At 43.8% G+C, this 24117-nt stretch overlaps 1 protein-coding gene across 4 annotated transcripts in view; it reads left to right on the top strand.

Annotated features, from left to right (window-relative positions):
• LOC143211916 (uncharacterized) overlaps positions 1-24117 on the top strand; it is a 353326-nt gene that overhangs the window by 214176 nt on the left and 115033 nt on the right. For all 4 annotated transcript variants that reach the window (XM_076430044.1, XM_076430043.1, XM_076430046.1 and 1 more), the window contains one exon: positions 22593-22710. In XM_076430044.1, coding sequence (XP_076286159.1) covers positions 22593-22710 — 118 coding nt within the window. The remainder of the gene's footprint in view (positions 1-22592; positions 22711-24117) is intronic.

The following is a 24117-nucleotide window of genomic DNA, read 5'->3' as shown; positions in this document are numbered from 1 at the left end:
CCACGTAAATAGATGCGACGCGGTCGAGGATGCGGGGGCGTGTGAACCGAGAGAGCCTAACAGGGCCCACGTGGTGGGCGGGTGTGCCCCGGCTTCCGCATACTCCTCCGCGTTATCTTTCCGAGGCGACAGCTGCAACAGTATATCGCGCGAACCAGCTTAACCCTTTAACTAAACAGTGCTAAACACCTTTTCGATCGAGCAGTCGAGGAATAAGTTGCTAAATTGCAATCAAATTCGGTTCCAGCCAGATGTTCCTTCAACCCTTTGTACTCGAATGGTGAAAATATTGTTTACATTATTAAATATATTGGTGTCTAATCAATTACTAAACATTTAAGTATTGGAGGAGGTGTTACATCAATTTCTTTCCCATAAAATGAAAAAAATGACATAGAATGGAATTATTCTAGATAGAAAGAAATGTTTAATTTTCGAGTTAATACAGCTCCGCGTACAAAGGGTTGAACTGGAAGCAGCACAGAGGAAAGGCAGCACGCGGTTCAAATGAAAGTTAGAATTGTATAATGCATGGGAGTTTGTTTCCACGGAATATAACTTCACAACCTGATATATGCAAAAAGGAACACTCGCTTGTATCCCGTCCGTCTGTTGGTTCGTTCTTTTATGATTCTTTCCGTTCCGCCGTGTTATTAATCAGTCTACAAATGTTCCAGTGAAAACCGAAAAGATTCCGTGAGCCGAGAGATTTTTTCACCGGCGAACAATTATAGCGATCGCCTATAGCGTAGAAAGTAAGAGGCTCTCTGCTCCAAAATACGATGACGAGTGAAAGGAAAAGTAGTATCTCGCGTTTCAATGGCTAAAGTAGCTCTCCTCGACAGGGCTCTAAATGTACTGGGTGTCTCTCGCGTTCTGGGAACCTTCGAACCAAAAACATCTTAAAAAAGAAATTTACTTTTACCACTCTCCAATCTCTCAAGCTTGTCAGAATCCTCAAAATCTCGAAATCCGCCTGGAAGTTTGAAAATCCTCCTAATACCTTTAGAACCGCTAAAGTTGAGTAGCATCTCCAGCACCCTGAAGATTTCAATTTTCCCTCAACATCTTCTTTGAGGTATTTAGCGTCCCGAGTAGCAACTTCCGAGGTCCATAATGTCCCCCTAATCTCTCAAGACTCTTAGTATCCCCTGCGCCCATAAAATCCTCAAAAATGCCATACTCTGATCCAGGCCACGTCAAGCCATATCCGAGCAGAGGATGTTCCCATTGACAACATCACATTAAGGAACCAGGTTCTTTGCGGAGGCAACATTAGTCGAACGTCGATAGTGTCTCCGACATTTCCCCCGAGTATTTCCCCTTCTGGTCCGTTCTTTCCTGCTTTCCGTGTTGCTCGTATCCAAGGATGTCTAACTGTATTCCCGTACTTGGCGGAGAGCTGCCGCTTTGTCGCCGATTAGCTGTGTACGAACCTCCTCTTTCCCTCTCTGTCTTTCTCGCGCTGTAAATGCAGGAAGAAGAGGAGCCGGTGAACGGGGTAATCGCTGCCACGCAGCGTCCGAGAAAACGGAACAGATAGGGAGCGATAACGATGCTGAGAGCTATCTGTTTTAATTGCCGCGTATGGTACCCTGTTTTTGCGGCCGGATCGAGCAAATGAATTCTTGCGACGTTACTTCGCTCTGTCTCCTTTATCGCTTTTTGCGAGCGCCGTTCAATAAGGAAAGTGGAATGCCGGTGGGAAGACCGCGTGTAATCTTCGGAAAAATTGCCTAACAACCGATATCGAATCCACCGGGTGTCCTGCAACCACCAGCGAAACAGTCCCCACCGAAAAGAAGTCGGAGCGAACCGCAGAATTCATTTTTTCCCCCGTGACGTCTTTACAAGAAAATATTTTCTCTGCTTTTAAAATATTTTATTTTTGGCTCATCTTTTGACACGGACAATTTTGTAATTTTTACCAAGCTGGATATTAATTTTCCAGGGAACGTTCATTAGCGAAACACGATATCCCAAGTGCATTTGTCGCGACGCAACGTAGACAATAAGCTTCCCAGTGCACCGTAACAGGAATACACAGCCAGGATTAGCCAACTCTTCAACTTCCACGTCCTCGTGTTTGCATTTCTGAGTAAATATACACATTCCCAACCCTGCGCCTCGACTCCGTGCATTCTTCCGGCAGCGGAGAACTGTTCTCCTCCACGCCAGCCAGTTTATTTAATTAATGTCGCGCGTTTCAGCCGAGCAGAGACTTCACACGACTTGTTTATTATCACCGTAGCAAAGTGTTCTTTCGCGTTCTTCCTGTGCTATGAAGGAATTATCCTCCAGTTATGCTATTTTCTCCGCCATTATAGTATCATATTGTTCATCAGGAATAATCCCGCGACGTATCATCAGGGGTTCCCTTAAGAATAGCTTAGGAGCACAGGGTAATCATCCCGCATCCTTTCTTTGATGTGCTCGAAACACCGTTCGCGTGACTGATTAAAAATCTGGTTTAATTAGGGTGTCGTGACGTAATCGTGAATGTGCACAGCTCTGTGTCTGTTCCTTACATTAATATTTAATTTAATTTGCGTCGCTCAAACGTGAATATAGACAGCTGTAAAAAATACGTGTCGTATAATAAACATGCTAATCGATGAACTAACACGAATTCCATCACGTGTTCGAATCCAACACGAATCTATAATGAAATCTGTGAGTGTTTCGAGTTCGTGATGATTGCTGATGTCTTCGATACGTTATCATTTCATTAAGACGACTGTTATCATGATCGAGGTGCAATCACGGAAGACAGATCGGGTCCATAAATCACAGATTGATAGATTTCTCTCGATGACCGGTTACCAGCGATGTAATTCGTACTCTGTGGCCTGATTGAGTAGGAAACAGCAACAAATTAATAACTCGGCAAGCCGTTTAGCGTCGATTCGATTAAATCGGCCGTAGCGGAGGCCTGTGTTTTACCAGTCAGAGAAATTAGAGCAAATGGAGGCGTGTGTATCCTCGGACGCCTCCGAGCGATGAAAAGTTCCCGGAATACGTTAGACAGGCCGGCCAACTTTCGAAACACCGATCGGAACCGTGGCCGTCGATCGATATGGATCCTCGAACGATCCATCCAACTTCCTCTTCCTGTTTATCCATGCTCACACGAATTTTTCAGCAACGTTCGACGATCTATCTGTATCCTGTTCTTGCTCTCGAGAAAAACGAGGAAGCTTCGAAAGTTCTGTTTTTCTCCAGGAAATTGAGACCTTCCAGCAACGTGTCAATTTGAGAATTTTGCAACAACCTGTCAATTTCAGATTGTAAAGCAGTTCTGAAATTTTATTTGCACATTAACGTGCCACAATGTAGTTCTTAACAACGGTATAGCATTATCCTGGCGATCATCGTAGCAATGCTATAAGGATACCATGACACATATCCTCCGACCATTATCGATGACGGATGATTACTATTATTTCAGAGATCCGATCGACGTTTGCTAGTTTACTTTCCAGCGATCATGAAGTTATGCGGTGTATCCAGAGACTGAAGTTATAAAGTTCGTTCTGACAGTCTCGATCGACTTTATAACGATGCTTAACGTTGTCGGAGGAAATTGTTATAACATAATCCGTCGCTGGATTGCGTATTCATTATGCATTTACAGCATGTGTCATTCTATAATAGTCCTTGCGAATGCAACTATGTTTGAAAACAAATAAATTTCTAGAAGAGAAAAATGGAAGACGCGGTAGCCTCGAACGAAGTATTTCGTAAATTTCAAGAAAACTCCATTAAATATGGTGAACGGTGGCACTTATACGAGACAGCCAATGAAGTTTATGGCCCAGTCGACCGGTCCAGATCATAGTGAGGCACTTAGCTCACCGAAGCTTGCGCGAGAAAGCGATCCCGGCTCTTCAGGCTCGCTCGTTCGGCAATAAAGATGTTCAGCAAGCCATTGACCCGGCGACTTCCATAATGTTCCCTCCCGCGGTCTATCCGAGCGATATTCTATCGTCGACGTTGCTTGAAAAGTTCACGGATAATTATGAACACGCCACGGATTAGAAACCGCCGATGAAAGAGTAGAAACGGTACACACATACACACAGGCGATAATTACGCCGCGGCGGTTCAGGAGAGACCTTTGTCGCCGGGGAGAACGAGTTAGTGTATCCAGGTGGTATTTGACTCGGACCTTTCGCGATTGATGATTCGGGCCCTCGAATTGTGTATGTAATTGGCTGGATTAAACTATGGACGAGGGTCGATTGGAAGATTGTGAGTTAAACGTCTCGCTGGGCTCTGGCTCCCTCATTAATACCGCCCGCTTCAACATTGGCAAACAATTTCCCCAATAACCATTTCCAGTAGATACTTTCAATAATTGTTTACGGGCCAATGAAAAAGGTTCTCAGCGACTTACTTATATTTTTGTTCAAAATTGAGTCACACCTAAATGGGACACCCTGTATAATCCACAGTAAATTTCATCGAGTGAGTGATTACCGCGCGGAACAGAGAATGTGTCCCATTATATCCTAATCCCTGTCCCCATATTTTCTCGCGTACTCGCGTTCCTCCTGGCGGTAGAAAGCTCATTAACATCAGTATTTAAACAACATTAGATAACGCAAAAGGATGAATGGAAGGCGAACGCCACCATCGCGATCGTCATAAATTCATTATTAACAAGCCAGGACAAATAATGGCCGGGCTGCGGAAAGGTTCGAGGCTGTGTCTTTAATTAACGTCGTCCTGGGCCCGAACACAATGAACAAAGTACCGCAAACCGTGCATAGATAATTAGTCTAATGCCTCGTCTTCGCATAAGCGCGGCCATTATCATAACTCGTCTATATACGGGTCCGGGGCCATGGAGAGGCGATGCAAATTTTCCGTCGATAAATTATCGTGCGTGCACCGATGATTCTTGCCGGGATGGTCGTCTGCTGATTCCCCTGCGAGCGGCAAGAATTATTGGCGCTTTGTGTACTGCGCTTTTCAACGATGCACCGCGGTATGCACTAGCTGTTACACCTACGCTAGGCTACGAGGTCCGACCAGGTGGTACCAAGGCCGTTTTTCAGCTGGATGCACTATGGCCGAGATACCGATGATGAAACGCTTCCTCGTCGCGTGGCGACACATTCTTAATCGGACTTTGATTATTGCTGGCGAGCAGGCCTCGGGATAATTAGGGTCTTCGTGCAAAATTAAAATTGTCCTGGTCAGTTGCAGGAAACTTGAATAACATTTCCTCCTTCAATAATTGTAGCGAGTCACAGATAATGACAGTATTCAAGAAGGTACAATAATTGCGGTATTTTAAGGTGAAAACCCAATTTTTTTTATTTAACCCTTACACGTTGCTCAGGGTGAAAATTCACCCATTTACTTATTTCATATACTGTGTAATTAATAATTACTTCTTCGCAACCATGCGGGAATAAAATTCTTAGAGCTGAGTTCACAAATCGGGCTATAGTTGCGTGATTAGTTTCCTCTAATTCTTTACAACATAGCAAATGCGGCTAGGTTACCTCGTTTTCACACAACTTTCCTATTATTAAATTTGCAATATATCGACCTACGCCATTAGTGGTTTCATCTACGGAAATCCATACGTAGTGATTTGCTATGTATTCCTTGATGTTTTGAAGTACAGAATTGTAGCAATCGTCTAAATAAGTTTTACGTAGCGTCGATTCATCCGGAATGGGTTGGTCTATATATTTTGTCAGAAAATTCCTCCATATATCATTATTTAAAGCACGCCGCGGAATATTAACAGCAACCATCGCTTTCGTTAAGTCTGTATAAAATTCACTTTTTTAAAAATTGTTGCTCGGTTCCCGGAATTTTCCGCGGCGGTTGTAATATTTGCTTGATCACTATTTTTTTGTGCGTGGGAGTATTAATATGTTGAATTAATTGCGATTTTGTATCGCACTTTACAATAATGAATAATAATAATAGCAATAATGAAATTGGGATCGCCTTCGATCCAGCTTTTCATCAGTGAAACCCTACTTTTCCGAACTTTCGGCGTTTTAATAATGTTGGCACGCACTCTCACAAAATTCGCCTTATCACTTCGAGTATCAAACTGATCTGTTCGAATTCTAAATACCAGCAGCTACATGTGACATTTAGTAAGCAATATAAGATCGTAACATCATAACTTGTTGAGGCGTCTTCAGTATTATATTGACGTATAACTATTATCGACGGTATTCGGTTATGATACGCGTGCTTATTAATAGATTAAATAAATTTAACAAGATAAATGATTCATATGAGCATGAGATATGCATATACACGGAAAGTAATATGTTCTGCATATTTCTCATGAAAAACATTATGTAAAAAGTGCAAAATAAAAAACATATTTCTGGAATCCTCTAATCGCAAAACATATTTCTGTTTAAGTCCCATTGCTTTATCAATTTTCTATATAAATATGCATTTGCATAAACATCCGCAGTCTAGTAATTATTATTGATCCTTTTATGTCTATGCTGTGAGATGTATTTCTTTAAAATGTGACGTTACAAATAAAACATAGTTTGCCAATTTATCGTGTAGAAGAATAATTGGAGAATTTGTTATCCCAGTATCTTTTATGTAACTATTTTTGAGGAGCGTATGAGGGTTAAGCAATGAATTTTAATCGATAAAATATTTCCATTTGGTTCGATGATCTTTTGCTATCTTTCAAGTAGCTTATAGTTCAATTCATAACTCACAAGCTTCATAATTCACAATTCAAAACGATAGTTTTATATTTGACCGGACCGTTTTTGTTATAAACTTGAAAAAATCCGCAAAAATTCGTTTCGGCTCCCGAGATGGTCGCTCGGATTCCCCGAAGTTGTCATACAAAGGGAACTCGAGGAGAAGGGCGGCTATCGTTTAAAAACCGGTTGATGCCCGGTGGAGATGGAACATTGTAATTTTCGATACTCGATAATGACAGATCCGGGCGTCGTTTTAGGTGGTGGTTGGAGTCCGGTGCCCTGCTACGTGAGCAATTACGGTTCCCCGGCCTGTGTACACGGTGCACGCAGCCAGAATTCAGGGTACGACCCAGATCCCAAGGAGCTGTCCGGCTAAGGTTTCGCCGAGGCCAATCGATAATTCCTCCCCGGTCTGATCGATGCGCCTCGCCTTTATTCGTCGCGGATTTTCCACGCCGCTAATTGCCAAGCATATTGCCTCCTCTCTTTGCTGGCGAAGCCGAACACACGAGCCGGTACAACGCGATGGGAACGCGTCCAGCGTGAAAGCGGCGAATTTCCTGCTACCTGCTACTCGCGTTTCCACGCTTCCGATTAGAAATTTATTGACCTAGACATTCCGCGAATCCCCGGCGAATTAATAGCCTTATGAAACTATTCGATTCGAATTTTTTCCTCCAGCGAAATTGCTCTATGCTCGCTCGCGTGATTTGTGGCGGCAGGAAGCTGTTGTGCAATCTGCCTGGGAGAATATTCTCAGTCTGGGAAGTAGTGCGAATTTTGTTAAATTAAGTCACACAATTGAAAAGTTTTCTGGACAAAAATTATAACATAATTACCAGTGGCAACTAGAGGCCCCGGGGCCCAATTAAACAGCTGACCGACTTAGAAGGTCACCTGGATCTGTGAGGCTCGGATCTCGTTCTCTCGATCCCGACGGAGGGACACGCGCGATCTTCAATTGGTCGAGTAATTATTCGTTAATCGGGGCCGTGTTGGTGGGGGGAGGTAGGGGGGCGGAGTAAAGCAAAGCGATCGTGGGCCTTGCCGCTCGGTGGTATCGCGGTCAGCGAAACGGAGAATTATCGTTTAATTAATCACGCCGCGAGTCATCGCCCGCCGCGTGTACTTTCATTCAATTATTCACGTTTCTTGGGCCCGAGTGCGGCGGCGCGCCGATCGAGGCGTTCGAGCGAGAGAACCCGCTCGCGCGCTCGATCCTCTCTCGATCCTCCCCGATCCCACTCGCGCCACTCGATCCTCTCTCGATCGCGAGACGCCCGGCGAATTATTATCTGATCAATCAGCCGGCGGAGTACGCTGTCCGATCGATCGGATCGAATCACTATTTCGTAGTCAACCGAGCGGAGAATAATCGGTGAATTAATCAAACGGGGAATTATCGTGCGATCGGGGATTCCATTAATCAGCGATCACCGGCCGCCAGTCGCTGATTCTCTCGTTGCCTCGTTACGAAGCTTATTGTTAGATCGTTTTGATCCTTCTCTCTTTCTCTCATCCCCTGTCGATGTCCGCCATCTTTCTCTTTCGTTTCTGCTCGCTTCGCAATCGGTTCGATGAATGATGCGATCGTCAGGCCTGAATCGCTTAATGAGACAGCGTGTATATCAATGTAATACGTTTCGAACTTTGTTCTTCGCGTTTCGGGGATTCGTGGAGGCCGCGCAGCTAGGTGAAATTTATTCGTCTTTATTATCCTCGTAATTTCCGGTAATTAGTTTCGGTATTAGTTCCTGTCTATGTTTGATAGCGAGTTGATTTGTTACCGACGCCATGTTCGACGGTTTTATGCAGCTTTCTTTTGAAATACAGAAATTCCTCAAGCACAAACCTTTCGCTACCACCGAGCGATTAACTGCAAATGAAGGTTCTCACTCCATTCCCATTAAGCTAGAAGTCCATGACAAGTATACTGGGATATACACTTCCCGTCGGCCCGGTGTCACAAGCTTCCCTCGAATTTGAATTTCCAATTCCGAGCTGTCACACCGAACACCTCCCATCCAGCCACGCCAAACCGCAATGTAGCATAATAACCGAAACGCCTGGTCTGGCGAATGACGTCGTCGCAGGGTCATAATTCATTCAGGAAGCCACCTGACGCAGGGACAGGAAGTGGCCGAGGATTGTCGGGACACGGGGATCGAGGACTGCTAGTGGCTGACCACTGGATCCGATCGTTTCCTCTTTTGTATCGCTCTTTACCATTTATCCTAATCATTGAATGCTGATACTACCTTTAAAATCATTTGAGAATGAACAAGTAACTTCACAGTCGATTTACCCTCAAAACTGGCATAATCTCAGCCCCACTGATATTGCCGCAATTAAGAGTAACGAACCAGGAAACTAGTATCTCAGATCGAGCACAACGAGAAGTAATTGATCACCGATACATACTCGCATGGAGATCCAGCGATCGTTGAAAAATCGTTAGACGCCGTTGCGCGTGTTAGAATTCTCGTTCGGTAAATCTTCGAGGCGGATTCCTTCTTTTCGCGCGGCGAGGAGCGTATCAGGCCGAGCAATTTAATCTCGCGGTTGGTCAATAATATTTGCATAAACATATCTGAAAAGATATTTCAAGCCCGATCAGGCCGGTCACCGGTGTACCGTTAAATCGAGGTCTAAATGAACGCGCAACGATTACTCAAGAAGCTCGCTGTTGAATGCGCGCGGCTCAATGAGAAACGGGACCTAAATTGGCGGTTCTCATCGAATAGTCAACGAAAGCGAGGATCAAGGAGGCAGTTCCGCACGACACCGTGATCACGGCGACGACGTGCAGTGAAATTTATTAGCTTGCCGTAAATTCACCTTGACACTAATCACGCAGAGCCCCGCACCGGAGGGGAATGACACTCCGCTGGTAGTCAGAGACGAGAGACTATTTCTCCCCCTTTCCATCGCGAATTCTTCCGAATATCGCCGATCCATCGATCACTCGAAACGCATTGTGCGATTAAAGTTCTACGAATTCCTCCTTTTTTCCCTTGGCGTTCGGAATGCGACACGGGGCTACGGGATTTCTGGCAAAAACGATTTAATGTCTGTGTCTCGATCCCTCGAACGTGACAAGTTGATTCGATTTTTAGATCCGCCGAATTTTTGTTCACGATTTATTGTGATGGATGGAGCTCGCGGAGATGGGCAATCAATCATCGATGTTTAGAACCATGCGTTGCAGCTGAAAAATCGACGAAAAAGGTTTGACACGGTTTATTGGGATTTATTAGGCGTTTTAGGCGGGGAAAGATTAACGATGTTTTTATAGGTAGAACAAAGTCTCGTTCCCAGTAGCACAAATCAATGGAGCCAGTAGTACAAGTCAGCCATTGGTCAGACAGACCATCGGATACCGATTACAAGTTCTTTACCTTCGTACAGACGTGATTTCTGTCGCAAATACTTGCTACCAAAAATCGAGGCGACTGATTAAGAGCTAAATTAACATTCCTACATCATTATTTCACTGCAGTCCCCTCTGATTGTCTAAAAAAAATTTTATACCGAGTACTTACATGAAAGAAACCTGAAATTTCGTCACAAGAATTCAATGTATAAATTAGACTGATTATATTACTTAACGTAACAAGATCGTTACGGGATGAAATCAATTTTTATGTTATTCCTGCTTCCCACAATCAGTGCAAAACATTTTTAGTTTGCATGAAGATCCGCGGTCTAATTATAATATTAGTATATTTCTACATTAAGTATTGTACTTCAATAATAATGAACAAATGTCGCAGAAAAAATTTTAATAAAACATGATTGGAAATCGACGGAACAGTATGATGCTGGAGGGAAGAGAGCAGATCGGTATCGACGTCCAGTCGGTAGCTCGGTTGAATAATTATCGGATCTCCGGATCGTTGTCGCGACATCTGGTACGCTCGATTGGTCCCACCGATGACTTATTCCCGGCGTTAATTGCACCGATAAGCGGCCAGGAAGCGTTGGATTGTTTCGAACGAGCGATCGGACGATCGTAAACGATTCTGACCATCGGCCGGCGTCGGACACACACATACACACACCTGTGCGCCGTTCTTCAACGTCGGGAACGCTCTGAAACCGCGATCGAGAGATACCGGACAGATGTAAGTCGCTCCGTGGTGAAAGGCGAGCCGATTTTTGGAAATTAATGGGATCGGATCTAACGCGATAGCCGCGCTATTGTTGCTGTGCTCGGCACCGACCCGTTTCAACAATCCTTTTAGTCGACTTTTCATCTGGATGCACGAGCAATCCTGCACACTAATTGTTTTATTGTGTCGGAAGCATTATCGTATTGAATTGAAATCATCCTGCTGACAATTGAAATTGAATAATGAGACGGCAATGAAGTTTGTTTAGAAGCAATAAACCGTCGATGTTTAGGGATTGTTTAAAATCAATTTGAAGAAATTTCTATTAATCGTACGTGTATATTTAGTTGAACAGTTCAGTATTGTTTGCACTCGGTCGCGGTTGAGAACGGAGTATCGATCGGCGGTCTCCGAATCAACGATCAATATAACTCTAAGAGATACATTCGATCGCTGCTGGGAGCGTGACGTACGCCCACCCGCCGTAGACCCGTTATCGGTGGCTGTTATCACTGATCTGCGCTCCTGGAACGAGTAGTTCCGCGAAACATCGTGGCGATCTCGTTTCCTCGGGAAACTGACACGATGCTGGAAAAAATCCAAGTCCTAGATCCATTCTAGAGGAGATCGGGATCGATTCAGTGGAACTGCTTTTAACTTCCTCGTATCGTAGCTCTCGCTGAAATCTGTGGACGTAAATACGCGAATAAATTAATCGCTCGATACAATTGCTATTTCAAGCCAACGAAGGCGGAAATTGGAATGACAGGGAATTATAGCGAAATTTATATTGTACTGTTATTTTACGCTCGCTCTTGCCCTGCAGTGGTTGGATAGATGAAATTATTAATGATCATTCGTATTAATATTCAATTCAAATTCGATGCTGATACTACTCGGGGTTCTTTAATTTGTGAATTAAAAAACATTAATGTTCATTGACATTGATATTCATGTGACTCCAGCCACAGTCACAGGTCGTTATTACTAGACTAGGCGGATGTTTATGCATTTTCCAATTTATGTCGACAAATACTGAGACAGTGGAATCAAATAAAATCATATTTTTAATGGAAACAGCCTTTGTGGACACAAAACAAATCAAAATTGTACAAAATTGTATCGAATTTTACATATATTCTAGCCATTTTTGAACATTTTCATAAGGCACAAATGCGTAAAGATCCCCAGTCTAGTTATCCGGACGCTGCCTAATCCCACGACAACCATGTTCACCCCGATCCCCAATTCCCGTATCTCTGTTGAGCACCTTCCCGAGCGTCTCTCCCACACATCAGGACCCTCAGCTTTCATCTCGGCTGTCAGAGAGCCGCTATCTACGAGGCCCACGAGCCCGTCACAGAAACGAGATCCTCGTAAGAGGGAACAGCCGCGGCGAACAGTTCGCACGGATAATCTTGCGCTTCTATTAGGTGTACCAGAAAGTATGGTACACGCGCGCGGTGAAAAAAATTTGCGGCCGAAAGTGAACCATCCGCTCGCACACACGCGCCGCGTGTTCGTGCGTGGCTAACGCGCTCGATCCAATCCCGTCCGGCTGATAACCATAATCACGTAGCGGCCGGAGGTGTGCCGATGGCTCGCGCGCGAGGATGATGCGCCGCCTTTCTCCGTTTCCTGCGAGTTCCGCTGGCAACGCGGTGTACAACGCGTCGACTGGCCCGCGTCCCAGTTCCCCCACCACTCGAGTTTCGAAGCGGATCGGGCCCCCGTGGCGGGTCCCACGCCCGCGCGCGCGATCCTCGTTATTTACGAGTAGAAACGGAGGGTCGAGGGCGGACCGGCTGGCCTGTCCGAGCGCGGAACGGGATCGAGCTACTAATTGGCGAGCGAATTTTAATCGATCGCGAGAGGAACGTGCTCGCGCCTCTTCGCTGATGGGACGAGGATCTCCGCGGATCTGGAGACGCGTGCATCTATGGGAAACCGGTCGTTCCACATTTTCCCTTGGAAGGTTGATAGATCTTTTATTGGACATGCGTTTGGAAAATGTTTTCGTGAAGATTTATAATCGAGGTGGATTTAATTTTCAGGAGCATTTACCGGGGGAACCACAATTTCATAAACTGTTATATAACAGTCATTTTAGAAGTAATTAAAAAATAGATCCGAAACACAATTCACTTCGATCGCTCCGGGTTTCTCCGGCCGTATGCGAGTTACACTTCCAATTTCCGGCGACTTCCGCCGGCAGCAGAACGTATGTACGTATCCCCCTTGTTCCGCGTTTAATGATCCATTTCTATGATCGATCCAGACCCGCTAATTGGCCGCTAGATCTCTCCCATGGTTTCTCGGGAACGGTCACGATGGAATGATAAAGCCCGGGCGTGGTTTAACGTCATTTTAACGTCGCGACGTGCAACGAGGGTCGTGGGTCAGGGATCGAAACACACGTACTGCCCCCGTCGAACGGCATATGGGACACACGTTTCGCTGATGGAAAGTTCCGATAGCGGATCGTTCCTCCAGAAAAATCGATTCTAATGTCGTTCGGTTTTCAGCGGTTCGCGAGCGGGTCAGACCCCCGGGGAAGTTTCCGGAAACTGTTTCTCCGATCATTAAAGTCTTTGTTCACAATGGGAGAATGTTTGGTTCAGAGCCGTTCGGGGAATGAAAAATACCGCGGGGTTACGGGTTGACATTTAGAAAATCGTTCGCCAGGGAATTTTCCTCGGGTTCTATTGTGTCAGGGAACTATCTACTATAAATATGTGATTGGGAGATATGAAGGTAATTGAACGGATTTGTGAATGCTTCGAAGTTGAGTGCCGGGCCATTAGGCGATTTTCAGTTTTCGTGACTCGGCTCGTTTCTTTAATTATAGTCGCGGCAGGAGCCATTCTATCTGATCGCGACTCGTATTGCTGGTTCGACGAAGTTTACTGTTCGGAGAGGAAGCAGACAGTCGGAACTGGATTTTAGTTGTGGCTGACGGTGGCTGTCTAATTCCACTGTCAACAGATATTGAATAGACTCGGAGAGGCGCCGCTAATAATTCATATAGCATTATTCTAAATATCCGTTGCATTATTATTAATGCATTAATATTTTAATAAACTACTGAAAGTGTTGTACGAGGTATTATATCACTTTTACATCGACAAGGTTAAGAAAATCATATAAATTGGAAATATTTCAGGTCGCAAGAAAAATTCGGTTTTCGAACTAGAATAATTCCGAGACCAAAGGGTTAATATGGGTCATTCCATGCCAAATCGATCACTTTTTGCAGGCACCATCGTCGATTTTGTTCTAAATGAGATATGTTGTAGTCCATGTGAAATTAGGGGGTTTAAGTCATCATTTTGCCGGTTTCGAATTTTTTTTTAAATGGCAGGCCTTCAAAGTTTTCAATTTTTGCCCATTTCGGCGAAAACGGGCCTCGCTTACGAATTTTTATCCCGGGAACTGTTCGTCCGATTGAACTACATTCTTTTTGTAATATTTTCTCTTTGTAATGCCCAATCCTTTCCGAATAAAAAAAAATGTAGCTCAATCAGACAAACAGTTCCCGAGATAAAAATTTGTAAGCGAGGCCCGTTTTCGCCGAAATGGACAAAAATTGAAAACTTTGAAGGCCTTCCATTTCTAAAAAAATTCGAAACCGGCAAAATGATGACCCCCCCAATTTCACAAGGACTACATCATATTTCATTTAAGGGAGTAATATTATTCATAGAAATTTATGTAGAATTTAAAAATATTATTAAATTAATATGAAAATTCAAATATCTAATATTATTTATAGAAATTTTATATAGAAATTAGAAATATAATTAAATTAATATGAAAATTCATATATCTAATATTATTTGAGGGAATAATATTATTTATAGAAATTTTATATAGAATTTAGAAATATTATTATAAATTAATATGAAAATTCATATATCTAATATTATTTAAGGGAGTAATATTATTCATAGAAATTTATATAGAATTTAAAAATATAATTGAATTAATAAGATAATTTTTATATCTAATATTATTTGAGGGAGTAATATTATTTATAGAAATTTTATATAGAATTTTAAAATATTATTAAATTAATATGAAAATTTATATATCTAATATTATTTGAGAGAGTAACATTATTTATAGAAATTTTATATAGAATTTAGAAACATTATTAAATTAACAAAATCGACGATGATGCCTACAAAAAGTGATCGATTTGGCATGGAATGACCCTATAGCACAATTCGCATCGATTTTGAAAAAAATATCAATACAAAATGTCCAGCAACACTTCTTTGATTACACAGCATCCAGTTGCACGAATCTGCATCTCCGCCCGAATCTCTCATCAATCAACGGCGTTTGAAGGCCGCTAATGAAGACGTTTCTGGAAACGTTGATGATGAACGAGCATCGACCCGTGAAACAGTTCACAACGGTCTGCAACAGTGTGTGTACACCGGGAATCTATTTTTACGAGGATCTTTATATCCTGTCGGGCGTCGATCTCGCGGTAGTGCGCGATCAATGGACGAGCGCGAATTAAGCGTTGATTAATGCCCGCGAGAACATCTTATTTGCGGAAAGGCTCGGCGAGGCGGCTCGACGCAAAAGTGCATCGGCTTGTTCGGTGCGCAGGCACGAATGTTCCCCGGTAATGCGAAAGAAACGCGGACCTCTATTAACCTTCAATCTTTCACCTTTCGACAGACTATCGACTCCTGCGTACCGCTCGTCGATCATCCGACCATGGACGGCGCCTCTCCTAACGCGTTTCCGTATATCTCGCGCGCATAAATATATCAACCCGTCCGTGTATTAGCTGCAAATTGCGCAACAAAGTATCCGACATTCCTGCGGACTCGGCTTGACGCCGCTTGTCCACCTTCCTTTGCTTTATTCGGGGACACCTTTCATCGTTTATCACGTCTGAATTTTTAGAAATAGATGTGAGATATCGTCGGGAAGAAAGAATTTATTTTTCAAAGGTTCGATAATATTTTAACAGGACGGTACCTGGTGAAAAATGAACCGGTGTCTACCTGCTGGCTCGAAATTATAATTGCAGATAGTTTTGTACGATTTGTGCCAGCGTTACCGGTGGATTTACATCGGCGTTGCGCATGAGAAACGTACCGGGTACCGATTATTCCGAGAAGAACGCGGCGGCGCGGCTCACCGACTAATTAAGCGATTATAGCGTCCCGAGCGAGCTAACGAGTGTTAATCCAGAGCCAAGTCGTGCCCGATAGAGCTCGCTAGGGTCAACCTGCCGCGCACGCTCAGGTGAGCACGACGATAATTTTACTTATCAGTGTGTTTATACGGACTCCTCTTCCCGGCGTAATGTAAATGATTGTCCTCTTTGCCGAGACCCCAAAGGCCGTCCTCCTATTAGTCTGCCTCCAATTAAAATCAATTTCTTTAACGCGTTGAAACGGACGTTGATACTTCCTCTTCGAGGATCTCGTCGAGTGAAAATTGAACACGTGGATGTACAATCCCCTTCACAAGTATCCAACTCGCTCGATTCACTCCACTCGTCATCGAATCATTGTGTCTATCAGCATAAATTTTATAGACATTAATACTACATTTTAATTAATATAAATAAATAGAAAACAATTAGTCTTAGTAAATCCAGGAGTAAGTCTGTTCAGAAGGCAGTTTGACCAATTACGTGGCTGAATACCCTAATCCACGCAGTCAACAGCTAGAAACTCAGTCAGACATACCAATCCCCTCAGCACCAGCGACAGCGTCTTCAAACAGAATTCCTTATCGCAAAAATCCGCGTGTCGACGGAAAACTTGACGTTTCCCAGTCGTCTAATCTACGTGCAGAATCTATCTATACATCTATCTATCCATCTTACGGATTCTTCGCGGCAACTAGCTTGTCCATTAAAGTCCATCAATTCGCCGTGCATCACGTCGAAAGAATCCAACCGTGTGTGTAGGGGAAAAGTCCCGGAAATTTATCAGTCATCTCGTGTGCTTTTTCGCGAAAGCTCGCTGGTTTCCGGAAAATTACCGTTAAACGGGCCGGAGATCCTAACCGTCGCGTCGTGTCGTTTGGTAGCATAATCGTCGACGAGGCTTCTATTAGCGATGGGATGGAGCATCTTGCAAGCTGATTCTGCATACAGATTGGAAATCGTTAGGAGAACAGAGGCATTTGTGTTTCCGAGTTTCTCTTGCTTGGTACAAACAATTTTTATTTTATATGTATACAATGCGTGGTGGATTGTGGTTCGAAAGCAATTTGTATAAAATGACTACGTTACAAACTCGGTCACTGAAATTTAATAGCTTTTGGGAATCAAGATTTACAAAATGGGGCTGGAGTATCAAAATTGATTCTGATTGCTAAATATATGTAAAACTTGATCCCATCCCTGGTTCCGCGCGAGATTCCCGCGTCCGTTAGACGTCTGCGGCGTCTTTATACCGAAGCGCGACTAATTAAGCGATTAGCGGCTCGCTCGGCCGAGGGAGCATTAATCTGAAGTCGATGACCAAGGTTTCCGATGATCGCTGGACCCGCTGGAAATCATCGACCCAACGATGAGTCGCCGTATGTTCTCCGGAATAATCTTTCAAAAAATCCTGCTGTCTTTCTATCTGACTAAGAAAATTTCTATCCACTCCCAGAGGAATTTGCAACGTGGGATATTTTTCTTAACAAGTTCTACCGGGTCCAGATTGTGAATACAGCCAGTTGAAAAATTGTTCGAGTCTCTGGATACCTGGAAAACAGCTCGAAGCTCCGCGATCGAGAAACTGGGCGGGGAGCAGAGGCCTCTCGGTGGGGATAGGATCTCGGTCACGTAATTAGAAATCACGGGGCGGCAATAAATCGAAAAACCAACGGCTAATGGCACGCGTATTGACGTATCCATCGGACTATCGTTCATCTTTCTCACGAGTCCGCGGCACGCAGTCAGCCTCGCGGCTACTCGCGATCCTCTTGGGCCCTCTCTCCTTCGATTCGTTCGTTTCGCAATCTTTTTTTTCGATCTCTCCTGCTGTTCTCACTCGGAAATCTCTTGGGCCTTTTTCTTATTCTTGGATCCTTTAGGATCTTCTAGGATTCCCTGACTCTCTATTTCTTGTTCCAGAAGTTTCGGAATTGTAGTTTCTCTTTGTTGCTCTATCCGCAGCTTTCGGATTTCGTTAATCGGCGAGCAGTAGACGAATGGATCGCTCGTCCGCGAATCCCTCTTCCTCCAGCCACACGTGATCATAAGTACGGTTGATTTACGCTAAAAGCTAACTCGCCGTTCGGTCTTTATCGAAGGGGGTAATGCGATGATGATGGACGACCGACGATTTGTAGAGGCGGACTCCAGCCGACCAGCAGATATATGCGCGCCTCCGCCTGATTATTGTAACTCGATCCTGGGACCAGGATACTGGTAGAAAGTGCTGGAATTTCGTCGCTGCGGAAATCTATGATCGACCTGGAACTGTTCCTTATTTTTACGCCTCGATCCCTTCAAAACAATCCATAATCCAATTATTATATACCGCTTCTGAGTACTGCTGAAAACCCCAGCTTCGCATTATGGAGAAACGAGTCTACCCCCTTAATCCAACATTCCGCTCCAAACAACCCTCATCCCCGATCCACTAGCGTACCTGGGAAAAGCAAACGCTTTCAGCGATAATGAAGTCGCCGTTCCTAGCAGCGGAGCAAATTCGGTTCTGCACTTCCTGTAGTCTCTCCTCTCTCTCTCTCTCCAGCTAAATCCAGGCGCACGTTTCCAGGGAAACACGCGAGCGTTCCCCGGAGGCTGCATACAAAATCGGTCGACGAGAGAGAGAGAGAGAGGGGGAGCAGGGGAAAGATAGAGAACAGGGCAGGGAACGGGCAAGTTAATCGAGTCGTAAACATCGAACACTCGGCGTGATTTCTCGAAGCGAGGAAATGCAGAGGAGAGCAAGAGAGGCCGGTCGCTTAGGCTCGCGACCTTTTTTTAACGATCCGCGCCGCTCGGATTACCATAACCGATCGATTACCCGGCCGACTCGAGAGCGGTTTCACCGCGAGATGAAGACGTTAAGCCTAGCACTGCCTGCAGCTCGGCCGACTGGCATCGCTGTCACGAGGTGCACGACGTCCGGATGGACGTTTTCACACATTTACTATGTGGATGCCGCGCTCTGACACGCTTCCACCTTTTTATTACGGGCACCGGTCTTCCGGGGGAAAAAGAGGAACCGCCGTGCCGGTTCGATGCTAAAGGAAACGCGAACCCAACGGGACATGAATATTGATGGCGGGAACGCGGTTTTTAGAGAGATGGTCTCCCGACTTTGACTGTCGACGATCATTGTTGTTCCCGTGGAAATGTTCAAGCCTTCTAGATGAACGCTTCTAGTTGCTGAATATTCGACTGGAAAGTTCGGGTGAGATGTAACGATGCCGTGCAAAATCACTGACCGTGATTTATCACTGTGTTCGAAAAATTGTAATCACATCCCTGATTTTAACTTCACTCTTGCCGTGATCGTGATTTTTTAATCTAGAGGAAATTCGCTCATTGTCAACCTCATTTTTCATCTCGATCGAGTTACATCTTTTTTAAAATAAGATTTTTTAAAATTCAAGTCGAATTGTAAGAAACTGAAGTTGGACGAAATTGTACTTTTTCTTTCATTCTCGCCGTGATTTTTTAATTTAGAGGAAATTCGCTCACTGTCATCCTCATTTTTCGTCTCGATTGAGTAAATCTTTTTTTAAATAAATGCGAGATGAAGATTTTTTAAAATTCAAGTCAAATTGTAAGGAACTGAAGTTGAACGAAATTGTACTTTTTCTTTCATTCTCGCCGTGATTTTTTAATTTAGAGGAAACTCGCTCACTCTCATCCTCATTTTTCGTCTCGATTGAGTAAATCTTTTTTTAAATAAATGCGAGATGAAGATTTTTTAAAATTCAAGTCAAATTGTAAGGAACTGAAGTTGAACGAAAGTGTGCTTTCCTTTTTAATCATCTCATGGAGTCGAAAATAAAAAATCGATGTCCTAGGAAATATAATTGCAGCTATTAGTCTTCTTTAATATCGTTTCCTGGGCAGAAGGAAATTAGAGGAGGCGAAGGCAAATGAACGCTGACACGCGTGATCACACGCTCACGACACGTGCCGTTACGACGAAGCGATGAGCATAAATGCGCAACACCTTGAAATTCGCCTAAAGGCGTACAGCCCCGGGCGTTCATGATAATTCATGCCGGCGTAAGTTATACGGACGATTACGTGGTAACGCGATAATAATGCTCGATGCCAGTGGGCAGATACTCGGTCTTGGGTTTGAGTTCTCTTGTGCACGCCCGCAAATTCTCAGGGTGCTAATGCTAATGCACTTTCGGCCTCGGTTATGGGGGTTCCATTCACCCCGACTCGATCCTCGATGCTCAACTTGCGAGTTCGGTGCTCCCTTTCTTCTTCCAGTTAACATGTATTCAAGTTCCATTAGCGGGTAATCGGTACCACTAATGACAGAGACTCGCTCGAACAGGAAGTAATTGAATAATTCTTCCTTTATTAAGGATTTAATGGCAGCTTCCTTAATCGTCTGCGAACCTCCAAGTAAATTCAAAATTGTCTCTATTGACTAGGAGACACCGTTCTAATATAATTTTCAAACTGAATTTCACTTGTACATAAATTGTCTTAAATACATCAATATTAACCATCTGGAGTAAAAATTGAAAAATAAAAATTTGGTACTCAATTAATGAATAAATAGGATCCCTGGAGGTCTGAAATCGTCTTAAAAATAGAAATATTAACCATCTAGAGTAAAAATATAAAAATAAAAATTTGGTACTCAATGGATGAATAAATAGGATCTGTGGAGGCCTGAGATGAAAGTTCGAAAAATGTTGCCTGGGAGACAAGCTCCAATTGAACTCACCACGATTTCCTAGTTACGTTTATTTCGTTGTTTATGGCGACACCGGTAAGTGCAGCTGAATCAGCCGAAAGATCGGCAATCTTTAAGACCTCGCGGATCTCGCAAATAAAAGATGGTCTGGATCGGCAAAGAGCGCCGATCGGCGGATGGCACGATCTCCAAGGAGCGACGAGCTTGTAAACCAAGATCACTCGTGAGTCTTGATTCCAAGCGATACGGGTGTAGGACGTACCGGTGCCGGTCGCGTCGCTTGGGTCACGATTAAGACAATAAGATTTTACGATGTCCCCTATTTCACGTTATCCGGCGGCGATCGGTACGTGTTCGATATGTTATTACATTTTCATCGAGCGGCTTGCCGATCGCGGCGCACGGGGCACATTGGTCCGTCGTCGTTTCAGATCCTCGAGAGCTCGAACAAACAGTTCGCACAGAGAAACGAATCGAACGGAATTAAGTGCTATGTACATTCTTCATAACCGTGCGATTCTTAATAAATATTTCCTGTTGCGGTAAAAAAGGAGTCACTTAAAAATGTTAGATACTCAATTAGAAGTCAATGTTGACATAAATGCGCAAAATCTGCATTCTATTCAAGACACTTCATTTAACCCTCATTCTGAGTGGTGAGATGTATTCCTTTAAATTTCTTTAAAGTAATTTTTTGTTGATCTAAAGTGGGATTTTTTTATATGACAATTTCTGAGGAGCGTAATGATTCTGCTTATCTAGGTGCACGGTAGTGCACCAGCCAAGTTCTCGCACTACCTCCTTTTAGACGGTTTCGTCTAAGTTTCGTCTAAAATAAAATAAAGGTGTTAGGTAGCGGCCAAGTTCGAATAATTTAGCCCTCCATGTAACTCTTTAAAAATGAAATAGCGTTCTTTTAAACTAATTTTTACAAACGCTTTTTTCAGTATTGCAAGAGGTATTTCTAAGGTAACGAACTTGGCCGTATTTTGTTTGATCTCACTACTTTTTACGGCCACAGGAACTTGGCTCCTGTTTACAGGACGTTTTGGTTGGGTTTTTAAATTCAGGTATGACAGAGCTGTGGTGGCTCAGCTTTCGCAACTGAAAGATTCCGTCCGTCGATGACCTACTCTGCGTATGATAGCAACAACGGCAGCTTGGCTAACAGCCGATCATTTAATAACTTACGCCCGGCGAGAGATTACGATCGGCCGCGGTACAAAGCGAAAACAGATCACGGCCTGTAATCAAATGCTGTTACCGACTTTTATTAGGTCGTTAATGCGACTCGCGCCGCGACGGACATCATTTTTGCAAGGCGACCAGCATTTCCTTCTGATATCCTCCCACAGGACGTTTCATAACGTCCGACCTGGGTGGACAAACGTCCGCGTAAAATGTTTCACTAATAGAGCGATTCGATTGCGACTCGTGTCCGACAGTGTTATAGTCGTCGAGGGATTTTTGCTACGCTCGTTAATCGCGAACGACGAGTTAACTCGTCGAGAAATGTTCTGTTCCGGCGATTATCTGCCGTTTTATCGTGTCGTTACGTTGATCTGTAATATAAACCGCTGTTCGGTGCGTTTAGTGTGGGATCTTTTGATTCGAGCCCGTTTGTTTCGAGCCAGGTGATTACGAGCTATAAATTAGAGCAACGCGATCCCGGCGGTTTCAGTCTACTAGAGTACTGAATAATTGTAAATGAGAGACTGTTAAACGGTTTTATGGGTTGGTCGATAATCCCCGTTTCAATAGAGCTGTTACCCCGGCGACGGGTTTGTAATTAAGTGTCTCGTTTATTGCAGATCATTTTCTACTGTTTTTGGTTGAAAATATTATTCGTCTGAGACTGATCGATATTGATTGCACCATTGATTTTCTGCTTACAGGGTACACGGACGTAAATGGCAGACCTGTTCTCGAGTTCGTGGATGTTCCAGCTACAAGAGAAGCCCTGAGTGCTAAGGATGTGTCGTCTTTTATTCTCTACCTCGCACGCTTGCACAGGTGTGTATTATTCTTCCTGTAGACACCACTGTTATTCGAGTGTTACACATCCTCATAATTTCACGAGTAAAGTGTTTCTAGAAAAACATAGAAACCAGATGTGTGCCCATAATTATATGAAAGTGGTCTAAATTATATATGTATTTCTTGTTCCGAGAAATTCAAACTTTCATAATTATGGTCACGTATGAAGAACATCGCTCTAACCACACAAAAAGAATCAAGCTTACACAATTTCTCATCCACACCAACGCAGAAAAAATAATCAGGCTCCATCAATCACCCATAAACACAATGTTCCCATAGAAACTCACCACTGACACAGTCTCCACTCAAATCTCTATCGTTTAAGCAATTTACCAGCATCCTCGTCCATTTCGTATGGAAATCCGTGAAACAGTATTTACTCGACGATTCGTGTCGGAACAATCCTTCGGCAGAAACGAAATCACTGGAAACGCAACAAAACTAGTATCACTTTAACTGTCGGAGAGATCTCTCTCGCTTATGGCTGGAAACTCAGTACATATTACCCTTTCGGCTGTAGGCTTGAATCGAACGATTTATCGGCGGGACGTATAATGACTGGAATCGCGCTCGCGCGCGCTCACGTGGAATTGGCAATTTGTTAATCAACAGCGAGAGGAGGCCGGGACGCTTTCCAACAAATAAACCGTGCCGGGGCTTTCCGTAATAATTATAATTTTCCCGGGGCCCCGTGACGTCCCCGTCACGCCCACCATAATCACAGACGAGGTGCAAAATCGCGGCTTGTATATCGTTCTCGAGGTAACGTGCAAACCGCGAATTTCCGCGAGCGGAACGTGCGGCGGCCATTAATTAGCCGACACGGGGTTAGCGCAGGTTTTTCTAATTAATCTAAGAGCGGACGCCCGGCTGCCGACCTGCCGGCAAACTAATCGCGACTAGGTGAAAAATCGGCCCCCGGTTTAGTAATTGCAGTGCTCGTCGCGCGGATAATTTAATTACCGCGAGTTACGGCCGAGCTGTGTTATCGCCGGGCTCTATTGATTAACACACCCCCTCTGCTGACTATCATGGAATTCAGATCATTCTGCGATTTCTGAATATTCAAATTGTAAAGATGCAACAAATTCATTTCTTTCGGTATACAGTGAGGAGCAAAAGTAAACGCACATACGATATACAGAATACAGAAAACAGATATACAGAAACGTATTTTTATTTAATGCTTGCGTGTAAAATAGAATAAAAATAAAATACATAGTATATTAAGTACAAAGTTTTAGCTTTTTCCGTGTAGTCGGTTTTCCACCGTATTAGAATGTTTGTAGCTGAGAAACGTAAACGTATCTTTTGTAAACAGTGACCGGTGTTATTCGAGTCCGGGAGTGCTCTAGTAGTTGTACTTTTATTGTTCGTGCA

Source organism: Lasioglossum baleicum, chromosome 9, assembly GCF_051020765.1.
Source record: "Lasioglossum baleicum chromosome 9, iyLasBale1, whole genome shotgun sequence".
NCBI lineage: Eukaryota > Metazoa > Arthropoda > Insecta > Hymenoptera > Halictidae > Lasioglossum > Lasioglossum baleicum.
The sequence above is the reverse complement of the archived record's forward strand: the minus strand, read 5'-3'. Positions and strand labels throughout refer to the sequence as shown.